The following is a 14,510-nucleotide window of genomic DNA, read 5'->3' as shown; positions in this document are numbered from 1 at the left end:
CTGTTTTCAAAGAATATTAATCAATCTTAAAATCAGCATCACTACTTACCCTAGGCCTTGTCATAAGGGCGACCTAAAGAGATATGATGAATTTGTCGATTTTATTCTTAAAGTTAACGAAACCGTGTAGAGTATCAACAGTAACATTTTATTTGTATTAACAGTGACAAAATATATTGAATTGAACATGATTTTCACCAAAAAACGAGTTAAATAGATGGATTCCACATAGTTTTTAGCCCTTTATTAATGTTGCTATTTTGGCGTTCCATAGAAACAAAATATTGAACATAAAGTATGCGAAATTCGCATGAGAAAAACGTCTGTAAAATCATCAATTTATTTTAAGATTTTATTGTTAATTATTGATTCTTCTTCATCTAATTTCTAAGGTGTGGTATTCAGGATAAAGTTGGTTAACAAATTTAGAGTTAAAATACAAGGCAGGTGTGAAAGAGAATTATTGGTAACCTTAGGTCTTAAGGGGTCTTAGCTTTCGTGATCTTAGGTTTCGTGACACCCTCAAAAGACCTTCCTGAAACAAGACTAGCTGTTCTACTATGCAGACCTGTATGCAGAATGTACACATTTCTATCAAAGAAATAGGCTATGATAACATAACAACTGTTACCGATAGGTCACTTCTTTGAATTCATTGAACTTTTGGTTTACAAATCACTGAATGTATTTTTGAGGAGTTTGAATAATACAGGTTGGTTGATCATTAAAGTGAAAGACTAGATTTCATTTATTTGTTTGTATGCCGTACCATATTTATTCAATTAAACGCCCTGGGGCCTTTATTGTTCGGTGTTTTTAGCCGCGTGCAAACGCGACTCTACAGCTCACTTCCTCACTATGTCGGTCGGTTGGTCGGTCGGTCTGTCGGTTGGTCGGTAAACACTAACTCAAATTTGAGCACGCGACTGCAGCCTTGGTTTTTTAGGAAGGTGTGCCTTTATTCGAGGGACTCGAGACGTTTGTTCGAGAGAGGCATTTATTTTTCCTTGGAGTAATATGGTAACATTTATAATCAAATCAAAAATACAACGCAACTAATTTCAAGAAGTTATAAAATACGGTAACAATTGTATAAAAATGCTTGCGCTATTTGAGGAAAAATATAAACTCCCTTCATTTATTTGAGGTGTGTTTATTCTAAAGCTCTGTCTACACTATCAAACTATTTTGACAAAAAAAGTGTGATGTGCCCAAATATGGTAGTGATTATACCCAACGATGGTGATATGACATCATCATGTCCTAGAGGCATATCACTTTTTTTTTGTCATATAAGGTTTTATAAAGTAATGTAGACAGAGCTTAAGTTTAGTTGTGTCTCACAAACCATTTTAATAACCATTCTTCGCTTTTTGCACGAGTCGTTAAACTGTTAAAAAAAAATAATCAAGTAAATTGATACTGCTGAAAGCCCTCAAATTCAAAAAGCATTTATTGGAGATAAACTGTATAAACAGTGAACTTCTTAATTCTATAAAAAAAAACCTTTTTTACATTAATCTTGCATTTTAAAAAACATTTATAAAATGATGGGGCTACCATTGTTTCTTCAGTGGTTTAAAAGACGCTGTTCTTTTCGGATCTTTTTGTACCTGTACTACATATAAGCATTGTACAGTATTTAAAAGTATATATATTATTACTGTAGCCGAGTCGCATCTATTCACTCGAATTATATACTAGATATTTTTAATGAGATTGAAACGATAACAGTGAACTGCTTATTTCTATAGCTTTCCTACATTAATCTTGCATTTTAAAACAACATATAAAATGTGTATATAAGAGAGCTGATATGGCTACCATTGTTTTTTTATATACAGTATTTAAAAATCTATATATTATTACTGCATCTAAGTAGCATCTGTTCATCCATGAGATTGAAACGATAACCTTTTATTTTTAAAGTTTGATATTGGATGAAAACCTTAACAAAACACATTAACCGATTCTATTTTTTTTAATACAACTTTGCAAAAACAAACATGTAGGCCAATTTGTATTGTAAATTCCAAAATAATATATTCTAGGTTTTTTAATTTATAGCATAATCTATGTTATATTATTAAATTAAAGTATTATTCATTTTTTCAAGCAAACTTTAAAAAGTTATTAACAAATAGATGGTTCCAATGTCGCTGATTGTCCTGATTTAATCGTCATTCCTTCGCCACAAAATGTCGTCCTTTGAAGAAAAAAATGTATAGATTATTAGATTGCAATCGTGAAGTCAAGCCTAAATTATTCAACTGGGCCGAGTCGAATATCAACGGATTTTGATATGGAGAAAAACTATGACTATTTTATTAACTTAACCTGTAGTATATTGTTTACCTTGTACCAGTTGGAAAGATAGTAATTTCAACTCTATCTATGAAAATGTACTTGCTCTTCAATAATCCCCATTTCCATGGTTTATACCAATGCGAGTCATATCGCCATGATAATTTCACTTTTTGAAGTTTACCCGGATCCTCGGGAAGAAGACGGGAGAATGGATACGTTGTTGAAGATTTAAAATGTTTAGTGCTCGTTCTAAAAAAAATAGTTGATAACAAAATACGTATTCTGTATTCAATATTATATTTTTGCTATGATAGGAAACATTGAAAATGCCTATTGCTATTAATATACATTGCAATCTAAAAATAGTAATGTATAAGTCAGTTATCAGTAACGATCAGTACTATAGTGAGCGGGTGACTTACTTCCCTAACGGTTCCACTGGTACATATGTGTTTGTGCCAGTCCATTCAATAGAAAGGCGACCACGTCGGTCGTAGCTCTCCCCATTAGGCTTTGGTGCTGTGGTAACGTCAATCGTAATTTTTTTATCTTTAATAAAAATGGAAAATAACTAACTAATACGCTATATATTATGGTTATTCATTTATTTTTATGTAACACCTAAATGAATTCCTGTCATTTGATTGGACGATTGTGGGTCACATGGCGTGCAATAGTACGCATTATTAAACGATCGTTTAATAGTACTTTTTTGTGTTTCCTGTCAAAGTTTCGTATTTGGTATTGCTTCCTCTCAGCCTACCTAGGCCTGTTAGTATTAGGCTAGGCTTAGGCGTTTTAGCTTTGCTAGGCCTACAGTAGGATTGTTTGTTGACATAATTAACACTACAGTAGGAGTGTTGATAAAATCCAAATAGATATAATATTTAATATATTATTAAAAACCAAATGTTACTGTTTTAATCAATGTGAAACAAATGTAGGCATTGACTAGGCCTACCTTTTATTTGATTCAAATGACAGGAATCTATTTAGAAGTTATGTAAAACAAATAATGAATGTTTTATATTCGTGTAATGGTACAAATAATAGCATTTGGTGAAAGATGAAAGGTTATAATATAACCAATAAATATAACCTTTCATCATTCATCTCATGGCATTATTGGTACCATTACACTCATAAACATTCATTATTTGTATAATATTCATCGGTCGACATAGCTTTTCATTCCATTTGTCATTATTATTATAATAATAATTATTATTATTTTAATTAGATAATACAACAGATGGAATAATTCTTCTTAGCTTATTTTAGAGAATTTGAAGTCATTCAAGTGGTTATTGGCTATTTTGAACCAAATGCTTTTTAAACAATTCGGCTAATTCAGCACCATAAGAAAGGGAATGAAGGTTGACGTGAAAAGACAAATGGTAAGTAGGCAATTCCTTCAACATATAACGCCAATGACACATTAAATATCATTAAGTTTGTCTAAGGATAGGAATACGTAGGCCTATAGATTGGGCTAACTAACGCCATTCCATTGTTCCGGAAAATGTATGGTATTAAATTAACATGTGGATTCTTAATAACTTGATTAATTTAAATCGGGACCAATATAGATTTCCAAGCTTCATAAATTACTAATGATGACAATATGAACTGAAAGAAGATACACCGATCAAAAAAAAGGTGAATTTAAAGTTTACCCTTCCTCTGCGTAAAGATACTCACCGGCAGCCCGTACGTAAAATACTTTATTTTGATTGTTTCTCTCATATTCATCTGCATGCAGACCCATTCGAGGACAACCATCTGATCCACAGGCTGAACAGCCGTAGCAACGGCATACGGTAAAGTATCGTTCAGCAACTATCGATGCGATAAAGTAATAGGCAGCTCGTTTGTGATCGCAACTGAACAAGTTGTCTTCGACTGATTTTTATAAAAATATAATAATTACATAATAAAGAACAAAACAATTATAATGATAGCAATAATAATAAATCAGCTTAGTTACGCGCTTACCCTCATACCCTTCAACGTCTAATACGGTTTTTACAGTTATTTGCGGACAACTTATTTGACCTTCTTGGTGGTTAACGTAAAAATCCAAATGTCCAACTGATATTTCACGACCTGAAACGATTAAGCAAAATGCGGATAGTTAACTTGCTTTAATCATAAATAATTTTGAACTCCTTGATATTTTATATTTAGAATGTTTACCTAATATTGTTGTTTCGGTGTGAATGATATCGACCAATTTGGCATCTGTACGGCCTATAATTGCAGACAGTGGTACTTCTTCATCCCCGGCATAATTATATTCATCTGGATCCAATCCTGTGTAAATATATTTTCAATTATAAGAACATGCATACCATATTATTAAGTTTTTCTATCTATTATATAGTGAATGCAAAGATTTAAAGTCTTAATAATGCCTTATATTTTAATTAATCAAAACGAAAAAAAAATGTCTATTCCTAATAAGTACAACTATCCGCCATTTTGGATCCAAAATAGCGGCCAATTTTTCACTTTATACACATTGCTATACAAATGTTTGCTATTTACACAGCAAGCAAGGAAGTGGAGGAGCGGGCGTAGTTGGTTAGTTGTGGGATATTAGGGTATCAAAGTGAAACTGAATCCCTACTTTTTACCATTTAGACTACATTTGTAAATGGCCAGATTTATAGTGGTGTGGGTATCTTTGCTACAGTAGTTAAAATATTAAATTAATATTATTGTTAAAGCTTGGTTCCCACTAGAAAACAAACAAACAAATCTGTCGCAACTCCACTTAACGACGCAAAGCAGAAAACAGTGCTGAATTGAATATGTCTATGTCAACGTGCTTATGTCGTCGTTTCCAGCTTGTGACACGCAAGAGTATGTTCTTGTGTCGTTACGTTGCGTCTACGTCATTGCGTTGCGTCCTAGCGGTAACCAATCTGTATTGAGGTTTGCTATACAGGACTTTTTAATTTCGAAACACTTTTATGATAACTCTTCTGATTGAGCTATTGACGCTGACGTTCTATATTGATCTAAAACACAGCTATTTAAAATTAAAAATAATATTACCAGTGATTCGTCCAATACTGGGCAAATTGCCTTTTTTCTTCTCCTGTCTAAATTCCTTGCCGACATATCCTGCACAATGTGCTCCTAAGGCGAACCCAATCAGGTGTACGTCACTCAATGACATTTCCCTTTCGGTCTAATAAATAAAGAAAATCCCATGTGTCTTGAAACAAACATTTTCAACAAAACAGGGCACCAATTACTAATGGTTAATTACAATATAATACTGTAACTTTACCTTTAGTGTTTTGATCAAATCAATAATACTTTCACCAACAAGGACTACTTTGCCAACCGCGCTACTGTAATCGAGTGCATTTCCTTCTCCTCCATTTCCCCAATCTACGGTAACAACGTTATAATCACCTTCACCGAGCAGTGATAGGGACATTAAACTAACATATTCCTCTTCACTACTCTCCATAAAGCCATGGATTATAAACTTGGTTTGTTTTGCTGGGTCGAATTTTGAGTTGAAAATAGATGCCTTGTCGTTTGCAGATAGAGATTCGTTTTTGTAATTTTGTCGAGTATGTAGAATGAATTTAGTCTTAAATCCTATATAAAACAAATATGCAAGGATAGTGCATGGATTATAATAGAAATATCAAATTACCTTTTTTTCATACTCGAGGATGTTTTAGTCGCGTGCAAACGCGACTCTACAGCTCTACAGCTCACTACGTCGGTCGGTCGGTTGGTCGGTCTGTTGGTCGGTCGGTTGGTCGTTAAACACTAACTCAAATTTGAGCACGGGACTGCAGCCATGTATATTTCATTGTTTCATTTGTTCTCTCCTTAATCGCTGCCACACTATTATTTATTTATGTATTTTCTAATATTATGAAAACACTATTTTGATCCTTTTCCGTTTAAGTGTAAGCCAATGAAATTATTATATTGCTCATTTGTGATTAAACAACAATGAATTTAAATAAAAGTAATGAAACGAAGAAAAGAGAACATTTGCAAGAGTAAACCAAATCGCCCGATTAAAGGGCGATTCACTATAGTGCGCCTAGTGTGTGAGGTTCTCGGACACTTTGATAGTTGTTTTATGGTTACGGTTATGTTGACAACGTTAATGTAAGCCTTAACTGAACGTTCAAACACTTAAAATGCAACACGTATAACGTTTATTCAATGTTTGTAACGTAAAGGTTAAGTTAAATTAAAATTAGGTTTGCAAGATATCACTTACCATATAACATAATGTAACTGTCGTTTTTGTGTGAAAAGTTTCATCGAAATGCTCAAAATGGTCTAAAACGTCTCCAAATGCGATTTAAAGCAATTTTGTGCACTTTGATGTTTTTGTGTGAAAAGTTTTGGTACACGTTAATGCATTTACCGATTGTCATATTGTACACTTAAGCTCTGTCTACACTATCAAACTAGTTTGACAAAAAAGTGTGATGTGCCTTAATGTAGTAGTGATGTACCCAAATATGGTAGTGATATGACATCATCATGTCCATATATGGGCACATCACATTGTTTTGTCACATAAAGTTTGATAATGTAGACAGACTTTTACGATAGATTAATAGAAATTTGCAGTGACAACAATAGAAAGTGTGTATCAACTTCGGGAAATAACCCTATTCGCGGCAAATTTGTTAACCTATTCGTTTTAATCTAAGTAAATAGTGTACTGATTTCCATTAGGTGGTAAATCAGTACTGAAAGTATGTGTTATTTACTTTATATACCATTGAATGAAAATTCTAAAAGTCACCCACGATTTACTGAAATGTTAATTTTCAAAGTAAAAACTTAGAAGAAGATATTATATTTCAATATAGGCAATATTAGGCCTACCCTTAAAGCTAAAAATGAAACCTAGAAACGGAAACAGATTATGTGAAAATGTGATACCTCTAGATATGTCAAATAGAGCATTCCTCTTACCTTCAACGTCATTCAGTTTACTTAGCAAAAGCAAAAAGCAACACACTAAACCGAATGTGTTCGCCATGGCGATTACAATGGTGATATGATACAGCAATCTTGCGTATTTAAGTGATATTTAAGTTTTCGAAACAATAAATTAGTTTCACCTTTTCTGTCTCTTGAAAGTGTTATTTCTCATAGATTAAATAATAGAGGAATTAATGTATATATGTAACTCGTTGATAATTACTTTGTTTAGTGATTTTTAAAACAATCAATTAGCAAATAGCACTTAAACATTGAATATTTATATTTATTTCTAAATGATCCATTGTTTCACCAAACTAATTATGATGTTCTGTATATAGTTATGTAATAGGCAACATAATTTGTTTATGCTTATCACGCACTCGCGTGTCATGTTTAGTTATTTCTATTACAGTACTATTTATTTTGTATTATTAGTTTCATAAACATTTCCTTCTATATCACACGAATCTCTGATTAAACCGCTATGTTTAATATACAAATTGGAAATTAAGTAATTCATTTATAAGCACTGATGATAAGGACATTTTTCAACATGAGAAATAGCTCCCCCAACCTTGATTCGAACCCAGAATCTTGTGTTTGATTTTCAGACATCCTACCATTACACATGGTATGGCTTCAATTAAATTGGACTCTTCAACACCCTCAGCGTGGTACGGTAGAATAGTGACTATAATGCAATTAATATTTGTTTATCGTTTTTTTATGCCAAATTTTAAGAACAAAGAATTCTCTCAACAACCATGAACATTTTTAAATTTAAGCAGGTAATCTTTTTTTCAAACTAGCAATAAAAATGATAAAACCGTGATCAAAGTGAACATGCACAAGCAAAGGCTTCATTGTTGTTTAACAATCAAAAGAGGCAATAATTAAAAGATTTAAATGTAGTAGGCCTATTTATTGAGAGAACACAAAAACTTGAGGGAGAAATAAAATGAAATGTTTTATAACAGTACTAGGACTAAATTTAATAAATTTGTTTAGAATAATGATAAAATACAATGTTGTGGGAGAAAATACCCGGGGTGGAGGATGTCCTAGCCGAGGGAGGTCCTGAGAAATGCCATGAAAAAGAATTTCCGCGGAAGGGCAATATCCAGCGGGAAACCAGCTGAACCGCAGACGGTATAATAGATATCGAAGCAAAAAACCATATGTGCTCAACAATTATAAGAGTATGATTAAAAATGTTCATCTGGTTTTTAATATCCATGAGTTATTGGTTCTTTTTTAAAAGAACCAATAACTAAATTATAAGAGTATCATATTTTTTTAAAGAAGTTATAATAATGTTTCAATATATTATATTTCACAAGCAGATGGTAGCAAAGTAACTTGTTCTCCTGGCTTCATCTCAATTCCTGAACCACATAAGGTCATCCTAAATAAATAAAATAATATATTTTATTTTATTTTTGAACAGAATATCGAATACTTTTAATTAACGTAGCTAAACGGAAGCAATATATGAAATACTTAATATAGGTGGACTCTAATTTGGGAGAAATATCTATTTTGGTTGTATTTGCTGGTACTTTATATCCCCGTTGTAAGTCCTAGTATTTCTGTAATAGTACACTTTTTCTGTCACGAAACTTTTGAATTTGAGTTTATCCTTATTTTGTTGTAAAGTAAATGTTTATTGCTTGTTTAAAATTGGTTACCTTTGACTAAGTGGAAACAATGTCAACCCGACATTATTTATGTAAATTTCTGGCTTTCTGAACCACTGCCACGGCTTATACCAATTTGCGTCAAATTCCCATACCAGTTTCACTCCTTTAACTTCACCCAAACTCTCAGGAATAATAGTGAAGTATGTATACGTCTGTCCAGATTCAAAATGTTCAGTTCTGAACAAAAATATTATTCAACAATTAATATTCCAACAAATTACTTGTTTTCCAAGATATAGTTTATACTGATCTTTCTTTCTTTCATCGATCAGTAGACGGCAATTCGACTTTATATTTTTTGCACACAAATTTAATTAATTAATTTGAAACGATAAAGATAAGGAAATCTGTGAGAATGAGAAAAAGTTGCCCCAACCGAGACTCGAACTCGGACCGCCTGCTTGATATGCAGATGTCCTAACCATTAGACCACTGGGGCTTTCATGGTATTGTTCGAACTCGATTGGATAGCGGCTCTTTAACATTCTCGGCGTGGTACGGCGGAACAGCACTAGTCCTCAGTTGTACGCACGCGCATCAGAGATCAAATTGATACGCCCTCATCTTACAGTATTTTTATTCACGAGGCGGGATCTCCGAAGAGATCATTCTAAATGCGACTTCTTGTTTTGCTTTGTATGTATTCATTAATTATCTGACAATTTAATTTATCAATACCTTGTTTATTAATTTTATAAATTCATCATACTACTAATCAGAAAATGTTGATTGTATTAAATCTTAAATGTATGGGAACAAGGCATCTAATAATATAGAATATTAAAAGTAACATATTTGTACGGGACTGCAGACAATTATTATTATTATTTAACATTTGAACGACTATGGTTACCCAAACATATTTAATGATCAGATAATTTAATCTAAAATGGAAAATAAATCCTAGACTTACTGACTTAATGATCCCAAAGGTGTATTTGATGTTTCACCTATCCATTCAATAGAAAGGCTACCGCGCTCGTTGTACTTATCCCCATTAGGCTTCGATGCTGTTGTGACGTCAACATTCACTTCAACAGCTAAGAAATATAAATATAAAACTTAGTGCAATTACACAGAAAGTTTCTTTATGAAAATAAAAATAATTTAAAATATAAATAAACAGCAATATGCATTACTAAAAAAATAACCCCATTCGTACCTGCGAATGGCTTCTGTGCAACTGTCCGTGAGTAGGCGACGACTCTTTGTGATTGGTCGTTTCTTTTGTATTCATCCGCGTATAGGCCCATTCTAGGACAACTTACTCCACAGTCGAAACAATTTCCATTATTATAGGACTCGTAATCTTGGCAAATGTACGCATTAAATTGTCGTTGGTTGTCCGCTGATGTCGTAAAATACTCCAAAACTTGCATGTGATTACAACTTATTGATGTCACACCGGCTAAAAAGAGACAATATATAACGACAATTTAAACCATCACTGTATTATTACGGATTATGTTCATTTAGGCTTACTGTATTAGAATAGAATTAGATAGACCAAAAATTGCTGTCAATTTGTTGCTAGTAGAATTTTGAAACAACGAAAGAATTCACTTTGACGTATAATATTATCTCATAACATAGTTGTTATTATGTATAATGCTCATAATCATAATATTTTTCAATATAATAACAGTATTATTATCAGTTATATTACCGTCTATAAGTCCTTGGTCACTTATGTTTTTAAAAATTCTTTCTCCACAGTTAGGCTGATTCGTTCCACCGTTTGGATAGAAATCCACGTGACCAACTGGCTCCTGTATTCCAAAGCCTAGAAGAATGATAATTATGTTTAAGAGATTGGTTAGCCAGAAATAAAATAAAAATAACCTATTTTTGTGCCTATTTGGCCCTCTAATATTCGAGTATATGCATAGATACAATATAGCCTATTCCCAAAATGTCAATTACTATATATCGGCAGTATATATATGTTATTGAAAGTGAAGATCAACTTACCTAAGGTATATACTGGATCTGTGTCAGTATGGATAGCGTCCACAAACATAGCATCACTTGGATCCAGTCTTACAATAGGATCTGTATATTCGAAATAAGGTCCGGCTGCATCCAATCCTACGGAAATAAAGATATGGGAAATTAATTTCATTTTCATTTTATTTCACTTTACTAATAACTTAAATAAAATGGAGGAGCCTAAATGAAAGCATAGCTTGTAGTAAATATGCTCCTCAAAACAAAAATATAAAATATAAATAATATTCCAAAATTAGGAACTCCAAAAAACAACAACAGACTTATATAAATATGATTTTTTTTTTCTTAACTAATATGTTTTCTCTAACACATACTTTTTAAAAGTTTAAAACATAAAAAAAGTAATATAGATTATGTAAATTATTTAAGATGAATCCAAATTTGTAAATAAAGAAGAAATTACAAAGAACCTTCAACCAATACTAGTTTAAATTGACGTTTAAATAAAGAAAAGTTATGGGATTTTTTAAAGAGATAAAGGTAGAAAATTCGAGAGTTTAGGTCCAGTGTATACAATGAACAGATAATATTAAATAGATTTAAATACAACATTGCTAAAATGGGGTTGTCTAATCACCATAATAAAAATCTTCTAAGATTCAAAAGGTTTTTTTCAGTTCTAACATGTATTATTTTTTTTTTAACAAATGGACCGAATATTATATGTGGTTACTGCTTTGATTATAAAAATGAGTTATTTTTTATACATATACGGTAGTTTGTATAGTTATAAATAAGGACATGCTTACCTGTTATACGGCCAATTGTTCCCTTTAGCGTTTCACCAGCATAGCCAGCTATGTGTGCTCCTAGGCTGTGTCCTATTAAATGCACGCTATCCGGTAAGATGCCAGAAATACTCTGTAGAATAAAGTTATAGTATGTTAAGAAAACAGTTTTGCATATCTGAAAAAAAAAAATAATCATGGCTTCTTGCCTTAATTAACATAATAAATATCGTATATCACAGATTTTGCTGATTTTTTTGCTAAAATTCTGCATTTTTGCTTAACAAAAGTAATTTAATTTCAATAAAGTTGAAATAAAAATATTTTATTGAATAGATAATGTAATTAGCTATTAATCAACATTAATGTCAACAAAATACATCAAATATTTATTAAGTTATGAACAATAAAGTGCATCACTATAAAATGGCGGCCATTTTTTCCGCCATCTTGGATTTCAAGATGGCCGCAGTAAATTTGCAACGGCACACCTCGTGATTATTGTGTCTAAGGGTAGTAGCTATCAAAAAAAGTTGGTGTGCTGAGTGTGTAGAAACATGGCAATGGGAGCTCTCTAAACAAGCTATTGGACCTCCGCTTATTAAGAGGAATATCATCATAAATATAATAAATGTGAAATAAAGTAAATAGAATGGAATCGTAAGCAATGGAAATTGTTCGTGTAATTGCAAACGTAGATAAACTGAAATAAAAAATTGCTTAACAGTATATTTTACCCATAGGCCTATATAATATATTATATCTAAACACATTAGGCATAGAAGGTTAATTCTAAACCGCCCGGTGATATACTAGAATTTACTTAATTAATTTGAAACGATAAAGATAAGGAAATCTATGAGAATGAAAACCGAGATTCGAACCCGGCCCATCTGATTGATATGCAAATCGATACGCCCTCATCTATCAGCATTTTTTTTCACGAAGCGGGATCTCCGGAGAGATACTTTTATATATACAATTATAGGTGGATCTCTAAATTTCGTAACAATGTATAAAAAGATAGAATATTAAGTTAAAGCATTTTCCTATTGGAATGTTTAGGCCATCACCTCTCTACCCATTTTCAAAATCCTGAATCCCCCACTGTTACCTGTAGTTTTTTGATGAGTAAAGCGATTTCAGCACCAACGATCCGTGTGTTACCGGTGGCCTTTATATACCCTACTTGTGAGCCTTTTGCCCAGTCCACTATTATGACGTTATAGTTGCCAGCATTAAGTAACGCTTTGTACATTTCCGTAACCCATTCTGCAAATCCAGTGTCCTGGAAACCGTGGATTATAAACTTTGTTGGGTTTGTAGAGTCGAAGTTGGAATTTAAGATTGAGTTTGGATCATTTGATGTTAGGATTTCCTCGAGAATTTCGTTTTGTCGGGTATGGAGGATAAACTGCGTCCCAACCTCTTCTCTAGATGATGGTAAACTGTTAACTGGACGAATAGGAAAATTGTAGAATGGGTACGAAGTGTCGAAACAACCAAGTTCGTCATAACATTCAGTAGCCGCTGTAAAATTGAATTGTTATTGTGTTTAGTATAAATCTTAAATTTTAATATATAATGAAAATATGAAATTAAATAAAACAAATAGTGTAATGTAAAAATGGTAAGAAAGGAAATTTTGCGAATGTGGATTCGAAAATGAAATTTCCTCTGCCTGATAGACCACTGTGACTAGTACAGTACAGCAGTCGATACCCTCAACGTGGAGATGTAAACAGCACTGAATTTGTATTTCTTACCTTTAACATTAGTAACCAAACTAAACAGTACGATTGACTTAAGTATTGTGGTGAACATTGTTTACGATAATCGCCACGGAAAGAGAATAACTGCCCGTTGCAAGGCGGTCCAACTTAGTAAAACAACTGACTGTCCACAGTAGGTAACTGTTCGTTTGAATGAAAGTAGCCAGTATTCGTGATACCTTTTATATATTTTGAAAACATTAATTATGAATATGAAATATAGTAATAAGAAAGTCAACTAGTATAACCACGTCATAAGAAACCAAATGTTTGACGTCTTATCATATCACCACGCGTTACAATTTTCCACTTATCTATTAAAAGTAATGGATTGGTTATCTTAAATAAATATCTGTGGTTTAATAATTAGCACCATCTGCTTAGAGGTAAAATAAATTATATTGAGGTGTTCAAACAATTGTACATAAATAAGCTAAAAATATACATGTTTGCGTATAATGTATAGGCGAAGTAGAGGTGACTGTCCTGTGTTTCAGATTGCATTGTGCACTTTTATTTATACAAAAAACTGAAATTAGTTATTGACGAATGTTTATATCAACCGATAGCAATCACTAATTTCAATCACTCTTTCAATTAAGAAAAAAATATCTTTCACTAATATCTTTAGGTATAGTATAGTAATACGAATGTCTGTATGTTTTATTAAATACTTAGGCCTATATCCACATTTAACTAGCATTAACCTTAACCTAGACTGGTCTAGAACCTAGACTAACCATAACCTTTCAATACAGTCTCCCCCAAAATTAAAAAATTAATTATTAAATAGTATCAATATATTATTATATATAGGTCATTTTCTAGTTTTACTAAAGTTAATCACTTTTGCCAACTTGTAGTTATTAAAATAAATACAAACTAAACAGCCACATTTAACAAGAAACCCATTTAATTGACTTCCAGACAATAGGCTTAAATTTTGAACCTCTGCCTACACTATCACATCATACTTTATGTGAAAAAAGTGTGATATGCCCATAAATGTA

At 32.2% G+C, this 14,510-nt stretch overlaps 2 protein-coding genes and 1 non-coding gene across 3 annotated transcripts; all 3 read right to left on the bottom strand.

Moving 5' to 3' along the window:
- Nucleotides 1-1,329: 1,329 nt before the first annotated feature.
- On the bottom strand, nucleotides 1,330-7,345 carry LOC140051930 (pancreatic triacylglycerol lipase-like). Its single transcript, XM_072097277.1, has 9 exons — nucleotides 7,279-7,345; nucleotides 5,606-5,925; nucleotides 5,368-5,503; nucleotides 4,504-4,620; nucleotides 4,303-4,413; nucleotides 4,009-4,209; nucleotides 2,730-2,856; nucleotides 2,356-2,556; nucleotides 1,330-1,390 (listed from the first exon to the last, which is right to left on the bottom strand). The coding sequence occupies exons 1-9, from the start codon at nucleotides 7,343-7,345 to the stop codon at nucleotides 1,330-1,332; spliced, it is 1,341 nt and encodes a 446-aa protein (XP_071953378.1).
- A 1,271-nt stretch (nucleotides 7,346-8,616) lies between these two features.
- Nucleotides 8,617-13,552, bottom strand: LOC140051927 (pancreatic lipase-related protein 2-like). The gene is made up of 9 exons (XM_072097274.1): nucleotides 13,495-13,552; nucleotides 12,843-13,258; nucleotides 11,750-11,861; nucleotides 10,962-11,078; nucleotides 10,657-10,773; nucleotides 10,153-10,398; nucleotides 9,904-10,030; nucleotides 8,979-9,167; nucleotides 8,617-8,695 (listed from the first exon to the last, which is right to left on the bottom strand). The coding sequence occupies exons 1-9, from the start codon at nucleotides 13,550-13,552 to the stop codon at nucleotides 8,617-8,619; spliced, it is 1,461 nt and encodes a 486-aa protein (XP_071953375.1).
- Trnad-auc (transfer RNA aspartic acid (anticodon AUC)) lies at nucleotides 9,358-9,429 on the bottom strand. The gene has a single exon. It is a non-coding gene; the product is annotated as a tRNA-Asp (tRNA).
- Nucleotides 13,553-14,510: the final 958 nt, after the last annotated feature.

The sequence above is a fragment of the Antedon mediterranea genome, chromosome 6 (genome assembly GCF_964355755.1).
Source record: "Antedon mediterranea chromosome 6, ecAntMedi1.1, whole genome shotgun sequence".
Classification (NCBI taxonomy): Eukaryota; Metazoa; Echinodermata; class Crinoidea; order Comatulida; family Antedonidae; genus Antedon; species Antedon mediterranea.
Note: the sequence above shows the minus strand (reverse complement) of the source record. Positions and strands in the feature narration are given on the sequence as shown.